Here is a 22,558-nt window from a genome sequence, read left to right as displayed (position 1 = left end):
CTATGATATTCAAATTATCAGCGACGTTACAAAAAAGGTGCTGTTGGTGGATTAAAACACAAAAATGTTTAAAATCCATTAATTCATAATAATATATCTTAAATACTTTATTGTCACCTTTGGAAGTTGTGAGGGCACAAACTCAGTATTCTGAAAACTGATAAGGGAAAGAATCAAGCTTTTATCCTGACTTTTTCATATGGGCAACCAAATTTCAAGGCAGCCAAATAGTTGATGATGGAAAGATCTTCCTTATAGAAGAATTCTAACAAATGCAGAAGGAAGGATAGAACTGAGGTATCCTACTCTTGTTGCATACTGCAAAGAATGGTCTAGGCAATAACCACCAATGGCTGATGGGGAAGTTTGTAATAAAGGAGTCAGGATGATAACTGTTCTCAATTGTCAACCTTAACATTACTGAAAGAGAGACAACCAGCTATTATGGGCCTCCTGATATGATGCAGTAGGAAGGACACTGTGCACCTGTGGAGGGTTCTTGCCAAAACATTGAACCTAAACCTAATCAAAGCTGTAGATCTGATTATCAGTTTACAGGAAATACAGGAACCATGGAGATGCAATCAGTCCAGTTCACAATGTGAAAAATTCCATAGGACAAATGACACGGTTTCTTCAGCAAATAAATGGCAAGCAGAAAAACAAATGAGGGAGCTAATATAAATTAAGAGACTTAGGAGATACATTAGGCTGGGCATGGTGGCTCATGCCCCTATAATCCCAGAACTTTGAGAGGCCAACTTGGGAAGATCACTTGCAAGCCAGGAGTTCAAGACCAGCCTGGGCAACAAAGTGAGACTCCATCTGTCCTAAAATTTTTAAAAATTAGTGAGTCTCAAAAAAAAAAAAAAAAGATAGCATAACCATTCACATTGAGCCTTTCTGACCTTATCCACAATTTGAGCAGGTTTCATACTAGGGTTACATTCAGTCTCCACCACAGTCTAGATAGAGCCTTTTGTCCAGCAACTACCAGAGTTTTCAGTGTCATGTAGAATTTATTTCAATTTAGTTGAATAATTGGATGCCAGCATAGGCTTCAGGGTTTGCACACCTGACCAGGAGATCCAATAGTATACCATACATCACCAGGAGTATTTAAGAAACCAGGAAATAAGTTCAAAAACCTTACATAGAAAAGCGAGTTCTACTTCTTTACATACTATCTTGTCCAATTCCTGTACAAAAATGAGAAGTATGAAGCAGTTTGAAGCATCTTTTCATGTCCCAAGCTTTAAAAGAATTTCTATTCCTGGGTGCAAACCACAGAAGGTCCTAAAATACATTCTCTATCAGCAGGCTATGCCTACTCTATCAACATCTCTTTTGTTTTCAGGATGATACCAGCAAGCAAACTACCTGTATAAAGATGGAGATCTCTCAAGGAGGGGACTTTGCAGCCTTCCTCCTACAAGGCAAGATTAACCAAAGACTGTTAAGGTTCAAATTTTCAGTCTCTTCCAATCTTCCAAATGATCTCTTTAGTCCCTCCAAACCTTTTATTTAGAAATTATTTTCAATTTAAAGAGTTGCAAAGAAATTACAGAGTTCCCTTATGCCCTTCACCTAGCTTCCCTAATATTAATGTTCAACATGGCCACACCACATTTGTCAAAACTAAGCAAATGACATCGGTACGGTACTATTAACTAACTCTTAACTACAGATTTTTTTTTTTTCAGATTTCACTTTTTCCACTAATCTTTTTTTTTTCCTCCAAAGTTCAGTCTGGGATACCATATTATATTTAGTCATTGTGTCTCCTTAGTCTCCTCCTATCTGGGATGGTTTCTTGGCCTTTCCTCATTTTTCAAGGCCTTAACATTTTTAAAGAGTACCAATCAGGTATTTTGTAGAATGTCCCTCAATTTCAGTTTGTCTAATATTTTTCTCATGATTCAACTGGGGTTAAGGATTTGGGGGAAGATACAACAGAGTTGACAAGCTTTTCTCATTGCATCATATCAAGCGATACATGATAGCAGCATGACTCACTACTGCTAATATTAACCTTAATCACTTCAAGTGGTGTCCGCCAGCTTTCTCCACTGTAGAGCTACTGTTTTCCTCTTCCCATCCTCTGTAAGGAGCAAGTCACTACATCTAGACCACACTCAAGGGAAAATGATAGAAGTACCACTTCCTGGCCGGGCGCGGTGGCTCACGCCTGTAATCCCAGCACTTTGGGAGGCCAAGGCAGGCGGATCACCTGAGGTTAGGAGTTCAAGACCAGCCTGGCCAACATGGTGAAACCCATCTCTACTAAAAATACAACAATTAGCCAGACATGGTGGTGGGCACCTGTAATCCCACCTACTGGGGAGGCTGAGACAGGAGAATCGCTTGAACCTGGGAGGCAGAGGTTGCAGTGAGCCGAGATCATGTCATTGCACTCCAGCCTGGGCAACAAAGAACGAAACTCCATCTTAAAAAAAAAAAAAAAAGTATCGCCTCCTGGAGGTAAGAGAATCAAAGAATTTTTGGACATGTGTTAAAACCACCACAGTAATTAATAAACACCTTGAGGGAGATACTTTGAGATGATGCTGATGTGCTGTTTCTCTTTAATGTTTTACCCACCAATCTCAGCATTCATCATTGGATCTTGCCTGCTGCAGTTATCACTGGGATAATAGAACATATTTTATTCAAATGCTTGTTGCCTTGATTTTTAATCTTTAAGTATTTAGATATACGGTATATTGGCCTCTATTTTATACTGTTGTCCAAGCCCCCTCCAATGTCAGGTATTTGAGGAAGATATGCATTTTATTTATTATTATTATTTTTTGGGAAGGAGTCTTGCTCTGTCACCCAGGCTGGAGTGCAGTGGCATGATCTCGGCTCACTGTAATCTCTGCTTCCCAGGTTCAAGTGATTCTCCCGCCTCAGCCTGCCAAATAGCTGGGATTACAGGTGCCTGCCAGCATGCCCGGCTAATTTTTATATTTTTAGTAGAGACGAGGTTTCACCATGTTGGCCAGGCTGGTCTCGAACTCCTGACCTCAGGTGATCCGCCCGCCTCGGCCTCCGAAAGTGCTAGGATTACAGGCATGAGCCACCACGCCTGGCCAAGGATATGCATTGTATAATGCTTTGTGTATTCAAGGAAACTTTTGTACCATCTGCATTGGTTTCCTGAGGCTGTCATAACAAAGTACCACAAACTGGGCAGCTTAAGACAATAGGTATTTATTCCCTCAGAGTCCTAGAGGCCAGAAGTCTGAAATTAAGGTGACCAGAAGATTACTTTTTAAGAAAAAATTTAGCCAGGATCCCATACCATGGGAGAATAACCTTTCCCAGGTTAACATGTACTTGGTATATAGAAGCTGAGCATGTTTCTTTGACAAGATAAAGTCCCACAGCCAACCCATGGGTTGTTATGTCCTCAAATATTGGTCAGAAGAATTCTTTAGGTACATCTTTCCCAATTCTAACCCTTCCTCAGACACACTCTTCTCAGTTGCTGATTCTGTATTTGCTGCCTTCCTCCCCAGACAGGTAAAACTGAAGGCAAAATGTCAGTGGATGTGATCGCTTCAGCAGCACATATACTAAAACTGGAACGATACAGAGACGATTAGCATGGCCCCTTGGCGAGGATGACACACAAATTCATGAAGCATTTATTTATTTATTTATTTGAGATGGAGTTCCGCTCTGTTGCCCAGGCTGGAGTGCAATGGCCTGATCTCGGCTCACTGCAACCTCCACCCACTGGGTTCAAGTGATTCTCCCACCTTAGCCTCCCGAGTAGGTGGGATTACAGGTGCACACATCACCACGCCCGGCTAATTTTTGTATTTTTAGTAGAAATGGGGTTTCACCATGTTGGCCAGGCTGAGAACTCCTGACTGCAGGTGTTCCACCCACCTCAGCCCCCCAAAGTGCTGAGATTACAGGCGTAAGCCACCATGCCCAGCCCCATATTTTTTTTTAATGTCAATGGAATTTACCATTTGCAACATAGAAAACTTGGGGGCTGGGCAGAACAATTTGGTTAAAAAGCTATTGCATGAGTGCTGTTAGTGTGAGAAGCCCCTGTTTCCCTTAGATAGGTGGTGGTGGGTTGAGGGGATAACTCTCCATGGGAAAGTTATGTGGGGCATGAGGACTTGCAATAACCATTGCAGAACTACTTCTCCTTCAATGTGTCAAAGTTGCCTGCTATGGAGGTGGCTGGTCTGTTTGCCAGCAGTTCTGAGAAGAAGACAGGCCATTTCTCAGAGGAAACTTGTGGCTGTCTTACAGTTGCTCAATGGTTCTCTGGTTTCCCAATGCAGGAGCCGGAGATATTTGGCTGGATGTGTATAAATTGCCCAAGGAGACTTGGCTCAAGAAAGTAGAGAACCCCCAACTCAATTCAAATCCGAAGAAAAAAGTCAGACAGCCGCAACTGGTAGGAAATATCTCTGCTTTCAGCTGACATGTTTCTCCCTACCCCTGACCCACATCTAGCCCAAGTCCTTGGAAACTTAGGGTGAATGAGGCCTCTGGGCTATAAGAGAGGACAATAGGAATATTGGCCCCTATCTCCCAAGTCAATTTCCTTTGGTTAAAATAAGATATTAAAAAGTAGAGGTGTCTTCAGTAGTGGGAATCACAGTATCTCTCTAGTCTGGGAGTTGCCTCTCCACTGAGACCACTCCCAGGCATTTCTCTGGAAGGAGGGCCTTTGTCCTGGAAGGAGGGTCTTTTATCCTGACTCCTGCTTCACTGGTCATCTTTTTTTCCCTTCTGGCTGAAATAATCTTTTCATGCCTCAAATTCCATTAAATTTTCCAGACTATGTATAAAGAGGTTGTTCTCAATATATAGAAATATATATATATTTTCTATTATCCTTAGAAAGTAGAAACTCTACCATTTCAGTTTATTTATATATGATGACTGGGCCTTGTGCTGTTTTTTGTTTTTGTTTTTGTTTTTTGAGTCTCGCTCTGTTGACTAGGCTGGAATGCAGTGGTGCGATCTCTGCTCACTGCAACCTCCGCCTCCCAGGTTCAAGCAATTCTCTTGCCTCAACCTCCTGAGTAGCTGCGACTACAGGTGCACGCTGCCATGCCCGTCTAATTTTTTTGTATTTTTAGTAGAGACGGGGTTTCACTGTGTTAGCCAGGATGGTCTCGATCTCCTGACCTCATGATCCACCCGCCTCGGCCTCCCAAAGTGCTGGGATTACAGGCATGAGCCACCGCACCTGGCCTATGCTGTGTTTTTAAGATATAGTTGCTCAGTAAATATTAAGACTTAATTTGCTTATTTATACAGTGTATGCTTATTATTTTTACTTTTAAACCACCAATGTTAATATATTAATATTAACTGAGCATCCCTTTAAAATACATTGTATTGGGTGCTAAATAAATTAGTGAAATTATTAATATAGGAGACCAAGTTTGAGAGTTACATTCACTGCTGAGCTCAAGTGGCTTTGAATACATGCCTTTATGCCCAGTGAATATCTTCATAATGGTGTGTAGTCCTATGTCCCTGGGAAAGTTACTAGCCCAGAGATATTCCTCTTCTAAGCTATTACAGAATGTTATTATTTGTACCTATTTTTTAACGCTTCACACATACTGCCTAGGTTTGTAGTTATCCTGTTATACATGAAAATCCTCTTGTCTTCAATGGATAATAAATTTCTAGATTGTTAAGACCATACCTTCTGCTTTTTATCAACAAATTCCATAGTATCATACTTGGTACTCAAAAGATATGTTTTTGTTTGGACTAATTTGTTATCCAAATAGGAAAAGCACCTTGAATGGGGTGGTTTCTCACCATAATTCACTTCTTTTTCATACACTGAGAAGCAGCCAATGAATGCCAGTTACAGTGGTAGTTCTTTTACTATGAATTATATTTAGAGTTACTTAAATGTAATTCTCAACATCACCAATATGTTTTGCCAATCAGAATATTTGCCTCAATTTAGATTCTTGTAATGGTGTTCTGACTGATCTCCTCAACTCTATTCATTCAGATTTCCTCTTGTTATTAACTATTTCCTGTTTCCCCACCTACCTTTTAAGATCCTGGAAAATAGGGATCGTGTGTTGAAGTTCAGCAGGCCAGAGGCCCACACAAATACTGGCCCTCCATATCTATTGCATGAATTCACTCTCAAGAGTAATTGAGGGGAAGAGAGAGCATGCCAGAAGATTAAAGGGGGTGCTAAACATACATCAAACCTATTGTGAATTAATTTCTCATTTTTCTCCTCAGAACACCCTTGGTCCCATTTCTGCAGATCCTTTAGAAATGGTAAGAAACTTTAAAGAAAATCTCCAGAGAGACTTAAGTTTGCATTTTAGAGATTTTTTTTTTTAAATTATTAATTATTTTTCTTTTTTTTTTTTTTTTTTTGAGACGGAGTTTCATTCTTGTCACTCTTGTTGCCCATGCAATGGAGCTATCTTGGCTCATCGCAACCTCTGCCCCCCAGGTTCAAGCGATTCTCCTGCCTCAGCCTCCTGAATAACTAGGATTACAGGCATGCACCACCACGCCTGGCTAATTTTGTATTTTTAGTAGAGACAGGGTTTCTCCATGTTGGTCAGGCTGGTCTTGAACTCCCGACCTCAAGTGATCTGCCTGCCTTGGCCTCCCAAAGTGCTGGGATTATAGGCATGAGTCAACGCACTGGGCCCAAGATTTTGATTTTTACTTGAAATTTACCTTAAATGTCAAATATGCTAATAAAATGTTCCACCTGGGCACTATTTTCAATTCTCAGTGACTTAATCTTGTGCCTCATATCCATTGAAGATGGCCTCCCATCCCTGAGAATAGTTGACCCAAGTCATTTGACCAGACATGGGTTTACTTGAAGTTAAGAGAGCTTAAATTTCAGGGCCCCTCACTTGGGCCCCTGGAAGGGGCCCTAGCAATGTGTTCATATGGTTATATATTTTTGTAAAATTAGCAAAGGTAACATATTTTAACCATAATCACTTAATTCCACTACCTCTTCACTCTAGCTTTCCTCCGTCACAATTGCCTCCATATTAGATGGAATTACAGTGGCTATGGGCATTTTGTGTTCATAGTTCTGTCTTCTTTTTCTTAAAAGAGGGTCCCATGAATCCTGGATTTGCCTCTACCAAAGTAACAGCCCAATTCACCAAGCCGAGTGATTTGGGGGTTTTGTGTTTGTTTTGGAATACCTTAGAGAACAGAGCAGGTTCACTGGAGCTTCCTGGCTCTTCCTGAGACCAGGAACACACCACGTCTTCAAAAGGCATGGCTCTTGGAGGACTCGGGCGTGTCAGTAGAGTAGTGGTGAACTTCTGAGATGGAAGTCTCTCGCTAGAGCCCTTTCTTTTTTCCCTTTCAAAGTTACATTAGGCCAGGCGGGGTGGCTCATGTCTGTAATCCCAACACTTTCGGAGCCTAAGGCAGGAGGATCTCTTGAGCTCAGGAATTTGACAGCAGCCTGGGCAACACGGCAAAACCTTGCCCCTACAAAAAATACAAAAAATGGCCAGGTGCGGTGGCTCACGCCTGTAATCCCAACACTTTGGGAGGCCGAGGCAGGCGGATCACGAGGTCAGGAGTTCGAGACCAGCCTGACCAACATGGTGAAACCCCATCTCTACTAAAAATACAAAAATTAGCTGGATGTGGTGGCGTGTGCCTGTAGTCTCAGCTACTCAGGAGGCTGAGGCAGGAGAATCGCTTGAACCCGGGAGGCGGAGGTTGCAGTGAGCCGAGATCACACCACTGCACTCCAGCCTGGGAGACAGCTGTCTTAAAAAAAAAAAAAATTAGCCAGGTGTGGTGGCACGTGGCTGTGGTCCCAGCTACTCAAAAGACTGAAGTGGGTGCATGGCTTGAGCCCTGGAGTGGAGGCTGCAGTGAGTCGAGATTGTACCACTGCACTCTAGCCTGGGCGACAGAGCAAGATCCTGTCTCATAAAAAATAATAAAAATAAAAATAATTATATTATATTTCACATTATACAAATAATATATGAATATATCACTCTTGGAAAAGTCAAGGAATTCAGATAAACAGCCCTCTCCAGAGGTAATCACCATTATTAGCTTGATATGGTTTTTTTTTTTTTTTTGTATTTTTAGTAGAGACAGGGTTTCACTATGTTGGCCAGGCTGGTCTCGAACCCCTGACCTCAGGTAATCCACCCGCTTCGACCTCCCAAAGTTCTGGGATTACAGGAATGAGCCACTGTGCCCAGCCCCAGTTGATGTGTATTTCCTAGATCTTTAGTGTGTATTTACATCACATTTATTTTGAAAAATATAGTTTTGTTTTATGGAATTTTTTTCTACATAAGTCGCATCATACTGTATATATTTTCTTATAAACTTGCATTTTTTTACTCATCAATGTGTTTGCACATTTTTTTCTTTTTCTTTTTTCATTTTGAAACGGGCTCACTCTGTCACTCAGGCTGGAATGCAATGGCATGATCGTGGCTCACTGCAGCCTCAACATCCTGGGCTCAAGCAATCCTCCCACCTCAGCTTCCCAAATAGCTAAGACTACAGTTGTGTGCTGCTATGCTTGTCTAATTTTTAAAATTTTTTATAGAAAAATGTGTTGCCCAGGCTGGGCATTATTTCTTCTTAAAATGTTAGGTAGACTTTACTAATGTGTCATCTAGTCCTGGAGCTTTCTTTGTGGAACTACAAATTCAACTGCTTTAATAGATCAAGCACTATTCAGGTTATCTGTTTCTTCCTGAGCAAGCTTTTGTACCTTGTGTCTTTCGAGTAATTTGTCCATTTTGTCTAAGTTGTTAAATTTATTGGCTTAAAGGGGTTCATAACATTCCATTATTATCCCTTCATTGTCTTTAAAAGCTATTGTGATGTCATCCCTCTCATTCCTGATATTGGTAATTTGTGTCTTCTATCTTTTTTTCTTAATCAGTTTGGCTAAAGGTTTGTCAATTTTATTCATCTTCTCAAAAGAACAAGATTTTAGTTTCATATAATTCTCCCTATTGTTTTTCTGCTCTCTATCTCACTGATTTCCAGTTTGTTTTTATTATTTCCTTTGTTCTGCCCACTTTGGGTTTAGTTTCCTCTTCTAATTTCTTTCTTTCTTTTTTTTTCTTTTTTTTGAAATGGAATCTCGCTCTGCCACCCAGGCTGGAGTGCACTGGCGTGATCTTGGCTCACTGCAACCTCCGTCTCCCAGGTTCAAGCAATTCTCTGCCTCAGCCTCCTGAGTAGCTGGGATTACAGGTGCCCGCCACCACGCCTGGCTAATTTTTGTATTTTTAGTAGAGACGGGGGTCTCACCATCTTGGCCAGGGTGGTCTTGAACTCCTGACCTCGTGATCCACCTGCCTCAGCCTCCCAAAGTGTTGGGATTATAGCCCTGAGCACTGCGCCCGGCTCCTCTTCTAGTTTCTTAAGGTAGAAGCTCAAATCATTGAGATAGTCTTTTCTGATATAGGCATTTAATGCTATACACTTGTATCTAAGTACTACTTTAAAATTTGATTTTTTTTATTTTCATTCATTTCAAAGTACTTTATAATTTGCTTTTGTATTTCTTTGACTAGTAGGTTTTAATTTTTTTTATTTTTGAGACAGTGTCTCATTCTGTTGCTCAGACTGGAGTGCAGTGGTGCAGTCTTGGCTCAATGCAACCTCTGCCTCCCGGGTTCAAGCGATTCTCCTGCCTCAGCCTCCCAAGTAGCTGGGATTACAGGCGCATGTCACCATGCCCAGCTAATTTTTGTATTTTTAGTAGAGATGGGGTTTCACCATATTGGTCAGGCTGGTCTTGAACTCCTGACCTCGTGATCTGCCCGCCTCGACCTTCCAAAGTGCTGGGATTATGGCATGAGCCACTGCGCCCAGCCAACTAGTAGATTTTTAGAAGTATGTTATTTACTGTCCAAATATTGGAAATGTTACAGGTGGCTTTTTTATGGGCTTCTCATAAAATCCGTTGTGATAAGAAAATCCATTGTGATCAGAAAACATACTTTATATATTTGAATCATTTTAAGTTTATTTAGATTTGTTTTATTCCCACAATGTGGATTATATTGGTAAGTGTTTATATGCACTTGAAAAGGATGTTTCAAGACCAATAAAGCTGTTATTGGTCAGGCTATTCAAGTCTTCTATCTCCTTCCTGTTTTTCCTTTTATAACCTTACTATATTCTTACTGATTTTCCATTTACTTATTCTGTACTTATTGAAAAAGGAGTCTCTAAGATTGTAGATTTATCTTTTTCTTCTTTCACTCTTACGACTTTTTGCTTCGTGTATTTTGAAGCTTTGTAATTAGATGCTTAACAATTTGGAATGTTTTGTCTTCGGATGAATTGATTGTTTTGTCATTATTCACTGACCCTTTGATTCCTGATAATATTCTTTGTTCAGAATTCTTCCATGTCAAATACTAATACGGCCACCCGAGCTTTCTTTTGATTCATTTTAGCAAGATATATCTTTTTCTATACTTTTATTCTTAACATGTTTGTGTCATTATATTCAATATAACGAGTTTCTTCTTTTTCCCTATGGTTTCAGATAGTGTTTCATAAAATGAGTTTCTTGGCCACGTGTGGTGGCTCATACCTGTAATCCCATTACTTTGGGAGGCAGAAGCAGGAGGATCACATGAGCCCAGGAGTTCAAGATCATCCTGAGCCGCATGGCGAGACCTCGTCTCTGCAAAACTAAATTAGCCGGGTGTGGTAGTGCACACCTGTGATCCCAGCTATTCAGAAGGCTGAGGTGGGAGGATTGCTTAAGCTCAGGAGGTCGATCCTGCAGTGAGCTGTGATTGTTCCACTACACTCCAGCCTGGGTGACAGAGCAAGATCCTGACACACACACACACACACACACACACACACACACAAAGTTTCTTTTTGACCTCATATAGTTTGGTCTTGCCCTTTCTAAAAAAATGGTTTCAAAGATGGACTCTCACTATGTTGCCCAGGCTGGAATGCAGTGGCTATTCACAGGCACAATCATAGCACATTGCCATCCCAAACTCCTAGCCTCAAGCGTTCTTCCCACTTCAGCCTCCAGAGTAGCTGGGACTACAAGTGTGTGTCACCATGCCCAGTAAGGGTCTAGCCTTTTTATAGAGTCTGACAATCTCTGCCTTTTCATTGGGGTTATTTAGACCATATACATTTAATGTGATTATTTATATGTTTGGGTTTAAATCTACAGTCTCGCTATTTACTTTTACAATATTGCTATTTACTTTCTATTTGTCTTCTCTTTTTCTTCTTTTTCCCCTTCTTTTCCACCTTCTTTTAAAATTAGTATTTTTAATTATTCTATTTCCTCTCTTCTCCTGGCTTATTAACTATGCCTTTTCCTTATTTTAGGAATCAAATGTTTGTTTTAAAGGAGACATTAAATTGAGTCTTCCAGTTTACATAATGAAGATCAAACCACCTAAGCCTGTTACAGGTAAGTGTGATTCACATCTCTCTCCTTTTGCCATTGATTTATCTGTTCTTTCTTCCTTTCCCCACATGTCTTATCTTTTCAACTTATTAGCAACAATATCAAAATTACGAACATAGTCATGAAGAGGAAATTTTTTTAAAACTCATAAGCTCTGAGACATTAAAACAAAAAATGTAAGTAATGCATTTGTATTACATACAGCTAACTAACAGAATTGGAAGGTCAGGAGAGAAAGCTATCTTTTCTGAATTGCCAGGTTGAGTTCATTTATTCCTACATTTCTGTGCTACTTCATTTGACTGCTAGTTGTAATACATTCTTTCCTACATTCTTGTGTTAATTTATTCATTATTATTTGCTGAATGCCCATAATGCACCAAGCACAAAGATGAGTAAAACTCCTCTCCTCTCCTGCATTCTAGAAGTTGATAGTCTACTAAGGGAGAATGACAAGAAACCACCATAGTAGGATGTGATAAGTACAGCAATGGGGACCATCAAGGGCCGTGAAAACTCAGAGTAAGAAGTGACTGACTTGCTAGGGAGTAAGGGACATTTGGGCACAGTTTCAAAGAAAGGGACTTGGTCAAGAGGAGCAGAGAGGCTAGCTATTGTAGGCAGCAAATACAGAGGATATCCTCTCAGCATTCACACACGATCACAAAGACATATCTATAAGAATGTTCACCCCTGGTGGACTAGTAGTTACAATTAAAAAAAAAAAAAAGAAAAATGTTCACTGTAGCATTATGTACAGAGGTGAATAATTGGTTAAATAAAACCTGGGCCATGCGCGGTGGCTCATGCCTATAATCCTAGCACTTTGGGAAGCCAAGGTGGGCGGATTGCTTGAGCTCAGGAGTTCAAGACCAGCTTGGGGAACGTGGCAAAACCCCGCCTCCACAAAAAATACAAAAATTAGTCAGGCAGAGTGGCATGCACCTGTAGTCCCAACTACTTGGGAGGCTAAGGCAGGAGAATCGCTTGAGCCCAGGAAGCAGAGGTTGCAGTGAGCTGAGATTGTGCCATTGCACTCCAGTCTGGGAAACGGGAGCAAAACCCCGTCATAAATAAATAAATAAATAAATAAATAAATAAATAAATAAAATCTGGTACACTCATACAAAAAATACTTTGCAACCATTAAAAAAACAAAAGAGAGGCCAAGTGTGGTGGCTTAGGCCTGTAACCCTAGCACTTTGAGAGGCCAAAGGAGGAGGATCACTTGAGCCTAAGAGGTTGAGGCTGTAGTGAGCTATGATCACACCACTACACTCCAGCCTGGTGACAGAACAAGACCCTGGCTCAAAGTCAAGAACAACCCCCCGAAAAGGGAGATGCCAAAGGCGAAGAATAGAAAATTTTCTCTTGTAAAAGAATGTGGTGGTCAGACTTGCTCTATCAATATTTATTATAAAGCCGCAGTTATTAAGATAAAAAATAGATAAGTGAATAATTGAAATATAGATGAAATATAGAAATATAGATAGATAGAAATAGCAGATAGAAAAATAGAGGAAAAATAGGTGAATGAAACAGGATATGGAGACCAAAATAGACCCAAGCATAAATGGACACTTGATGCATTACAGAGGCAGCACTGTGGAGCACTGGAGAAAGGGTGGTCATTTCAATAAGTGGTGGTGGTTGTTTATGTGGAGACAAAAATAAAACTTAACCCCTGCCTCATGCCATACACAAAACTAAATTCCAGATGAACTGTAGAAGTAAATATATGAAAGGCAAAACAGTAAAGCGTTTAGAAAATAAATATACTCTTTAGGCCCGGTGCAGTGGCTTATGTCTGTAATCCCAGCACTTTGGGAGGTCGAGGCAAGTGGATCACTTGAAGATAGGAGTTCAAGACCAGCCTGGCCAACATGGCGAAACCCCGTCTGTACTAAAAATGCCAAAAAAAAAAAAAAAAAAAGAAATAGCTGGGTGTGATGGCGTGCACCTGTAGTCCCAGCACTTTGGGAGGCCAAGGCAGGCAGATTGCTTGTGAGCTCAGGAGTTCGAGACCATCCTGGGCAACATGGAGAAACCCCATCTCCACACAGAAAATACAAAAATTAGCTAGGCATGGTGGCGTGTGCCTGTAGTCCCAGCTACTTGGGAGGTTAAAGCGGGAGAATTGCTTGAACCTGGGAGGCAGAGGTTGCAGTGAGCTGAAATTGCACCATTGCACTCCTGCCTGGGTGACACAGTGAGCGAGACCCTGTCTCAAAAAAAAGAAAAAGAAAATAATATAAACAATAACTTTATCACCTCTGGGTAGGGAAAGACTTTTCAAATAAGACACAAAAAGTACTTACAATTTTTAAAAATTGAATAAATATGACTACATTAAAATTAGGAATTTTAGATCATTCAAAGACATCATTAAGAGGATGAAAGATCAGGCCACACAGAGGTAGAAGTTATTTGCAAAACACATAAAACCCACTAATGGTTCATGTCCAGAATATATGAAGAATTACTACAGATTCTTAAGAAAAAGAGAGATAATCCAGTACAAAACAGGCAAGAGTATTGCACAGGCTATTCACAAAAAAAAGATTATTTAAATGACCAATAAACATGAAAAGGTGCTCACCATCATTAGTCTGCAGGGAAGTGCAAATTAAAATCACAGTGAAGTAGCATAACACATTCACTAGGATGGGTAAAATTAAAAAGACTGACCACACCAAGTGATGGTGAAGATGTGGAACAATCAGTACTCCCATACATTGCATTTAGCAATGAAAACTGGTACAACTACTTTGGAAAATGTGTTTGGTATTATCTAGTAAAGCTGACAATAATTTGTATCCTATGACACAGTATTTACACTGCTAGGTGATAGGGTGACCAACCATACCAGTTTGCCTGACTGAGGGGTTTCCTGGGATGTGAGATTTTTCAGTGCTAAAACTAGGAAACTCCTAAGCAAGCCATTTTGAGTTAATCACCCTACTTCTAGGAATGTACCCATAGATTTGCAAGCAAGTGTGTTCCAGGAAACATGTGCATGAATGGTAATAGTGACATGATTTTTAATAGCCCCAAACACAAAGCAACTAAATGTTCATCAATAGTAGAACAGATAAATTGTACTATATTTATTCAATGGAATACTATACAGCAATGAAAAATGAGCAAACTGCAGCTACACACAGCAAAATGGATAAATCTCATGAACAATATTGAGCAAAAGAGGGCAGCCATAGAGTTAACACTGCATGGTTCCCCTTATGTACAGTTTAGAATCAGGCAAAATGAAACTATGGTGTTGAGGACGCATATTTAGGTGATAAAAGCATAAATAAATGCAATGAAGTGGCTACTATAAAAGTCAGGAGAGTGGTTGCCACTCTTCCCAGAGAATTGTGATTAGAAAGGGGCCCCTGGGAAGCTTCTAGTGAGATGGCAATGTTCTATTTCTTTTTTTTTCTTTTTTTTTTTTTTTTTTTTTTTTGAGACAGGGTCTCCCTCTGTCGCCCAGGCTGGAGTGCAGTGGCACAATCTCAACTCACTGTGACCTCTGCTTCCCAAGCAATCCTCCCACCTCTGCCTCCCAAGTAGCTGGGACTACAGGAACATGCCATCAGGCCTGGCTAATTTTTGTATTTTTTGTAGAGATGGGATTTTGCCATGTTGCCCGGCTGGTCTCAAACTGTGGGGCTCAAGCGATCCTCCTGCCTCGGCCTTCCAAAGTGCTGGGATTACAGGCATGCGCCACCGCGCCCAGCCGATGTTCTATTTCTTGACCTGAGTAGATGATACCAGAGGTTTGCTTTATAATAACTCATTAAGGTATATTAAAGTATATATTTTATGCTCTTTTCAGAATGTATGTTATACTTCACAATAAGAAAAAGGTTTAATAATTAAAGATAAGCAACAATGAAGAGGATCTATAGTACTAATATGAAACAATCTCCAAAATATTTTAGTAAGTGAAAATACAAGGGCAATAATGTATAATAGCAATTCTCAAACTTTAGCTGCATCAGACTCATTTGGAGAACTCATTAAAACCCAGATTGTTTGCCTATAGTGCCAGCTACTCAAGAAGCTGAGATGGAAGGATTGCTTGAACCAAGGAGTTCAAGCCTAGCCTGGACAATATAGCACAACCCCCATCTCAAAAAACAATCCAGATTGCTGGGCCCCACGACAGAGTTTCTTCTATTCCAGTAGGTCTGGGGTGGACCCTGAGAATCTGTATTTTTAACAAGTTCCCAGGTGACTCTGTCACTGCTGATCTGGCGTCATCCTTTGAGAACTAGTGTATCATATGATACTATGTATTTATAAAACAGGTGTCTCCCTCTAGAAAATTATGCAATTGTCTCTGAGGAAGCAGTCAAGGGCACTGTGGAATCTCCTGGGCAACTTGAGGGACCCAGGCACCTTCCAAAGTGAACAGAATTCTGAAACTCAGGGTGCAAATCCAGAAAACAAGTCATCCAGTTTTACTGTGGATTTAGGAACAGATGAAAAAGAAGGAAATGAAAGGTTATTGGGAAGAGAAGTAGTAAGAAAAGTGACTGACATAGAAAGATTTTTTTAAAGGAAGATAATTGGGTAAATGTTGGCATAAGAAGAGACTGAGACTGCCTAATTATGTGAGTGTTCAGCAGTGGCTGAAAAGTGATGGTAACTGGCAGATTTGGGGCCTTCCTCAGCTGGGGAGACAGGGAGTGATCTAAAGTCTCTAGTGGCATTGTGAACATTTCCCCCACACCCCGGCCTTTGCAAATATTCTGTAATCCAAACGCAGAGAGAATGATGTTGGGATGAAGATATAGAAGAAGGAGGACAGCAGCTGCTCTCTGCCTGGGCTCTGTGAGCTGGGGGGATACAGGAGAGGCCGGGAGAAGACTGAATACAGACCAATTGCAGAGCAAGAATCCATTTCTGAGGCTGAGGGATTCTGCAGGAAACTGGGAAGTGTGGAGGAAGTAGAGGAAAATCAGGAAAGGGGAAGTCAGATGGCTTGACTAATTCTGTAATGTTTTCAACCTAGGCACCACATTCAAAAGCCCCCTGGAAGTCTTTGCAAAGATCAAGGACTGCTACGGACTGGGCTCCGGGCAGAATCATTTCATCAAGGACAGTCAGTGGGAACAGCAAGCTGAGATCTTCAACGCTTCCTACAAGAAGTACCTAGATGGGAAGTTGGGGGAGGAGCCACTCAGGTGAGCCCCCTAATCGCAGGAAAGCCAGGGAGCCTCCCCAGGCTTCTGCTGTTTTGGCACCTACAGGAATCAACCCAGGGACCTGAATTAATCTGAAATCTAAAAGCTCTTTCTGGGGCCGGGACAGTGGCTCACACCTGTAATCCCAACACTTCGGGAGGCCAAAGCAGGAGGAGCATTTGAGCCCCCAAATCTGAGACCAGCCTGGGCCACATGTCGAGACCTTATCTCTAAAATAAATAAGCTCTTTCCAGTTTGGGAGAATTTTGAGAGAACATCAGCAGATATTTTGAAATGTTGTGTGGAGATTATTACTATATAATTAGAACAAAGGCTGATAATGTGGAGTTAAAAGAAGAAATAGATATCTATGGAAAAGAGAAATATAATTTATTTCAGTTTTATATATGACATCTCTTTTTAAAATTTTTTTCTTTAAAAAAATTTTTTTCTAGTTATCTAAAAGCACAGAGGCCGGGCACGGTGGCTCAGGCCTGTAATCCCAGCACTTTGAGAGTCTGAGGCAGGTGGATTACCTGAGGCCAGGAGTTTGAGACCAGCCTGGTCAACATGGTGAAACCGTCTCTACTAAAAATACAACAATTAGCAGGGCATGGTGGCGGGCACCTGTAATTCCAGCTACTCAGAGGCTGAGGCAGGAGAATCACTGGAACCCAGGAGATGGAGGCTGCAGTGAGCCGAGATCACGCCACTGCACTCCAGCCTGGACAGAGATAGACTCCGTCTCAAATAATAATAATAATAAATAATAATAAAAAACACAGAAGATCCTAAAGACAAATAAAGTCACCACTACTAAAATTGTTCTCCATTTCCTTCCTGCCTTTCTAAATGTAATGTAGCATAGGTGTATAATTATTATAATATATGACTTGCCCATCTTGGTGGGCAGTTAGGTCTCATTAGCTCCAAGTTGTGTTGGAAAGCCCCAGTCTTTGAAGTATCGATGAGGGAGCTGGTTTTAGGAATTAGGTCTCCTCATAGCTACTGCGGATCTCGGGAATGTTCTTGTTCTCACATGGGAAGCGAAATCTCTCGTGCTGGCAAGTGGACCTTAAATTTTCTTACTTCAGGACACAAAGTCCTAAGTCCCTGACAACAGCTCCCTGGTACTGTCTGGAACTATGTCAAGATTCAGTGGTATGCTGGGGCTGGCTCCTACTGCATAGTGAGATAATTAGCGTTTTGCAAGCCAGTTGTTAATCCACTGTTTGTTGTCCATTGTGGGAGCACTGACACCATGAAAATCTGCAAACCCTACAAATTGGGGCCTCTTTTATTTAAGAGACCCAGTTTATCAGCACGACACTGGCTGTATTGCCCCTGGGATAGGAGAACATCTATGTAGATCACCCAAGTCTGCTCTTTAAGGACATCTCCCCCAAAACAGAAGTGGCTCTCCAAAAGACAGCTCTCTCTGGCAAGAGCTCCGCACACCACACTGGCCTAGGAGTGATTCCCAGCCCCGCCCAATCTGCCCGCACCAGCATCCAAGGTCAGCGCATCCCACCAGGACCAGCACCTAGAATGTGATTTGCTTCATGGCCTTCTTACCCCTGGGAAGGTCCATTCTAACTATCTATTCTGGTTTTAGGACCAAGACTCTGCCAGCAGCTCTCCTTGCCAGGGAGTCTACATGGCTCTGACTCGTGTCTCTTTCTTTCCCAGTATGGCCACCTTCTATTTCCTTCTTCCTAGCTGCCTATTTGCAATGCCAACGGAAGTCAAGGGCCCCTCAGGTAAATGAACATGAAGTGGGTGGTTGTCCTAGCAAGGGGTCACCTTGGGGAACCCCCTCAGCAAGCCCTCCCAGAGATGTTCCCCAACAAACCTCGCATGGTAGGAGGGAATGAAGAGGGGAGTTTGGTTGCCAGCTGTAGCCTGTCGGTTTCTGTTTGCATCTGTGGCCCCTGAGCACAGGTTCCCTGATCACAAAGGCTGGCACTGCCTTCAGGGAGTGGTTGCCATAGGAGAAGGCATGAGCCCACATCCACTGGGCTGCTTCTGGATATGAATTTGTCTTGAAGAAGATGTTACTTAAAACACTGAGGGTGTGAATTTTCTAGATGCGAAAGCAGCCAAGGGGAGTTGAGACTGTCCTCCCTATCCAAGAAGGCGAGTGGGCCCCAGGAACAGTCCTCACGGGGCTGCCCAGTCCCTCTCTCTTGGGAAACTCACCCTTCTCTTGGGTGCAGCCAATTAAAACAAACCACTTCAGACTTCAAACCAGCTTCCTCTTGGGCAAACACCTTCTGTGCAAACCAAAGGCCACCCAGAATTCTTATGTAACACCCATTTTCTCTCTCTCTCTTTTTTTTTTTTTTTCCCAGGAATGGCCTGTGTCCTTGGTATACACTGGACCAGAAGTCACAATTTCTTCCTATATTCACTAAACCGAACTCTAAAGGATAAAGCTGGTACTTTACTGCTGAGATGGGAGTCGCTTAAACTCAGGACTTGCAGACATGTCCTTCTCCAGCTTAGCTGAAAGCATGTGACTGACATACATCAAGTGTCACTTTAGGGACCAGATCTAGGCAGGCAGTAGGGGGCTTGGTGGGTATAGTGTGCCCCCAAGAATCTGTCTCTGAAATGTCATGTTCCTTAAAAGACAACAGGTCAATAGGGGCAAAGTCTACAGTCAGGTCCACAGGGCTCCTTAAGCAGCTAAGGTAAAAAGAGAGTAGGCTGGGCTGGGCGCAGTGGCTCACGCCTATAATCCCAGCACTTTGGGAGGCCGAGGCGAGTGGATCACCTGAGGTCAGGAGTTCGAGGCCAGCCTGACCAACATGGTGAAACCCCATCTCTACTAAAAATACAAAAATTAGCCGGATATGGTGGTACGCGCCTGTAATCTCAGCTACTTGGGAGTCTGAGGCAAGAGAATCACATGAACCCGGGAGGCAGAGGTTGCAGTGAGCCAAGATCGCACCACTGCACTCCAGCCTGGGCAACAGAGCGAGACTATCTCAAAAAAAAAAAAAAAAAGAGAGAGAGAGAGTAGGTTTGGAATCAGAAGGTCAGTGCTAATCCTAGCCCAGCTGTCTGCAAACCATGTAGTCTCAGGCCAGTCGCTTCACACCCCAACCCACTTTTCATGCAAAACATAGAGCTAATTAATTACACCATTGTGGTCTAGTGCATGCATTTGTTGAAAACAGCAAAATCCAGAGAGTTTCTGTATGTGAAAGCTCTTTGAAATTGAAATGCGCTAAGGAAATACAGGTTGTTGTTTTACAAATTTATGGAGGTGACCAGGCATGGTGGCTCACGCCTGTAATCCCAGCACTTTGGGAGGCAGAGGCAGGTGGATCTCTTGAGCCCAGGAGTTTGAAACCAGTCTGGGCAACATAGCGAGACCCTGTTTCTACAAAAAATAGCCAAGCATGGCGGCATGAGCCTGTAGTCCCAGCTACTCAGGAGGCTGGGCCAGGAGGATCACTTGAGCCCAGGAGGTTGAGGCTGCAGTGAGCCAAGGTCGCACCACTGCACTCCAGCCTGGGTGACAGAATGAGGCCCTGTCTCAAAAAAAAAAAAAATTAATGGAAGCAGTTACGTGAGCAAGTTTGCTTTGTGATAATTCCTTGAACTGTACACTTGTTATACTTTATATTATGCTTCAAAAGTAACGTTAAAAAATTCACAAAGGAGGAGTCTCTTTTCTTCCATCCCTTTCCCAGGCAACCTGGCTTCTAATCGCCTTCTATACTGACTGTTTGGCCTTGAGCAAGTCACTTCTCTGCCTCATCTATAAAATGGGGATACTAATAAGACTACTTTATAGAACCCTTGTGAGAATGCAATGAAATTATGTGTGTAAAGTGCCTAACACAGTATCCAGCACCTAGGACATACTCATTAAGCATTAGCTGTAGAGTAATAATAGTGTGACATTATCTTATCATCCTAGGCAAGGAGAATAGCACTTCATAAAGAGAAGGAAGATGGTGAGTCCAGACAGGTGCTTCTGGTTCCCATTCCCTGAACAGGCAGACCAGTCTGAGTCACAGGTTGTCCAGGTAGAAGTGATGGGTAGGTGCGGAGTCTGGGGGAACCCGTTGAGTATTGTCCTTTCCCCTAGACCCCGAGGGTGTGTGGCCCTGTGCTGCGCCCATTGCAGTCTCTCAGCTCAGCTGCTCCTCCTCCTACCTGGTGCTGGCCTGTGAGGATGGTGTGCTCACGCTGTGGGACCTGGCCAAAGGTAAGCCCTCCCTGCCTCTCTACCTAGTACCTGGGTGGGACTCTGGGCAGTGAGTCTGGGAGCTCTGGAATTCCCACAGGCCCTGGGCCTTCTGTTACCTCTGAGTTTTTAAAGTCACCTTGGGAAACTGGTCCTGCTCTCCTCTCATTCATTTCTTCAACAAACATTTATTGGATATAACATGTGCTAATGCTTCCCACTGCCCATGTGTTTATTGAGTGACTTCTCTGAGCCTGGCACTGTACTAGGCTCTGGAAGGATGATCATTGCCTTCATTATTACACTCCAGTGAAGAAGTATGTCTGGCACAGTACAGGTGATCATGGTGGCCTCAGCCTTCCTCCTCCCAGCCCCCAAGCTCTCTAAATAAGTGAGTCTTCTTCCCTGCTATTCTGCCTCATCCCCAGTCAGCAGGAACGCTATTGTATTGGAGCTAAGAGACCTATAAAGCAGTCAAAGTGACACCAGCAGCTATTCTGGGTGGGTGGCACTGTGGTTGAGTTCTAGAGTCCTGGGTCCAGCTTTGCAGATACAGAAATCGATGATATTGCTTCCTAAATTTGTCAGCCTCTAGGGAAGCAGCTCCCTCTAACCAGACTTTGTTAAAGGCCATTAATGACTCAGTGGTTTGCCATTTTGTAGTTGGAGATGTATTTTCCTAGAGAGTGGAGGTGGGCCACCTTCACTGGGCAGCCCTCCTGGCAGGTGCAGAGCATCAGAGATAGTACCCTGTTTGTTGGGTAGCTTGTGATCAGACCAGGGAGCTGACTGTTCTCAGGGAGGCATCTGTCAAGCTAGCAAATTGCCTTCCTCACTTGGCTATCACTTTCTGAAGAATGCAGTGGTTATTTCAACTTTGGAGGATATTTTCCCCACACACTGCTAAGATAAACACCACTAAAGACCCTCCTTTGTTTTACTTATTGAAACAACAGCATTATTATAGAAGCAAAAGATATTTCAAGGAAAGAAGAATGACGATGATTTCATAAGCCTTTGACCAAAATAGCTTGTTTTCATTTTTTTCTGGATATTAAGTTCTTGTTTGGCCACACACACACACACATATACACACACACCGCCTTTTCTGAAACAGCTGTGCCTTCCCCTGCCCATATGCCTTTCCATCCCATGGTAAGCTGCGCCTCAGTCCCTGGCTGGGTTGTAGCTTCCTTCCACTCCAGTGCTGACCCCGCCCTCCTCCATGCTCTTGCTTCTCCCCCTCCCCAGTTCCTCTCCAGACACAGCAGCATTCCCCTGCAGGGGGCTTTTCTCTCCCGCTGGGCCCTGGGTTTACTGATTTTCTCTCACAGGGTGCTCATTGCTTGATTTTGCCTTCACATCCTACAAGTCCCTCACACACTTGCTGGTCACAGCCCCTGTGCCCATGGCCTCCTCCCTTACCCCCTTTTCTGACCGGCTTGTGTGATTACTTTCTCTAGGATTCCCTCTTGGGGTCGCTGCTCTTCCTCAGGGATGTTTCTGCCAAAGCATTCACTTCCTAAAATATTTCTTGGTCCACAAAGGACAGAATATGTATCCTGAAGGTCCAGTGAAATCCCAAATGAAATGTGTGGTGCTGTGCACAGACGCCTCCCTCCATCTGGTGGAGGCTAGCGGGACCCAAGGACCCACCATCAGTGTGCTTGTTGAGAGGTCAGTAGCTTGAGGGCGAGACGGGGTAAATAATCGGCCAGA

At 42.6% G+C, this 22,558-nt stretch overlaps 2 protein-coding genes and 1 non-coding gene across 12 annotated transcripts in view; 2 read left to right on the top strand and 1 right to left on the bottom strand.

Moving 5' to 3' along the window:
- The window catches only part of MESP1 (mesoderm posterior bHLH transcription factor 1), a 55,653-nt gene that overhangs the window by 10,099 nt on the left and 22,996 nt on the right, over nt 1–22,558 (bottom strand). The window lies entirely within an intron of this gene.
- Nucleotides 1–22,558, top strand: part of WDR93 (WD repeat domain 93) — a 53,391-nt gene that overhangs the window by 20,581 nt on the left and 10,252 nt on the right. For 8 of the 10 annotated variants that reach the window (XR_010120642.1, XM_063638554.1, XM_055277246.2 and 5 more), the window contains 9 exons: nt 1,358–1,436; nt 4,308–4,423; nt 6,256–6,294; nt 11,368–11,452; nt 16,467–16,638; nt 18,328–18,398; nt 18,990–19,076; nt 20,741–20,860; nt 22,303–22,516. Coding sequence is in view for 9 of the 10 variants with exons in the window: in XM_063638554.1 (XP_063494624.1) it covers nt 1,358–1,436; nt 4,308–4,423; nt 6,256–6,294; nt 11,368–11,452; nt 16,467–16,638; nt 18,328–18,398; nt 18,990–19,076; nt 20,741–20,860; nt 22,303–22,516 (983 nt within the window). In the remaining variant the exon portion in view is untranslated. The remainder of the gene's footprint in view (nt 1–1,357; nt 1,437–4,307; nt 4,424–6,255; nt 6,295–11,367; nt 11,453–16,466; nt 16,639–18,327; nt 18,399–18,989; nt 19,077–20,740; nt 20,861–22,302; nt 22,517–22,558) is intronic. The other 2 variants (XM_055277248.2, XM_063638556.1) reach the window with 1 other exon arrangement.
- On the top strand, nt 3,555–3,661 carry LOC129483596 (U6 spliceosomal RNA). The gene has a single exon (XR_008658119.1). It is a non-coding gene; the product is annotated as a U6 spliceosomal RNA (small nuclear RNA).

Source organism: Symphalangus syndactylus, chromosome 5 (assembly GCF_028878055.3).
Source record: "Symphalangus syndactylus isolate Jambi chromosome 5, NHGRI_mSymSyn1-v2.1_pri, whole genome shotgun sequence".
Lineage (NCBI taxonomy): Eukaryota > Metazoa > Chordata > Mammalia > Primates > Hylobatidae > Symphalangus > Symphalangus syndactylus.
This window is presented reverse-complemented; position numbering and strand designations above follow the sequence as displayed.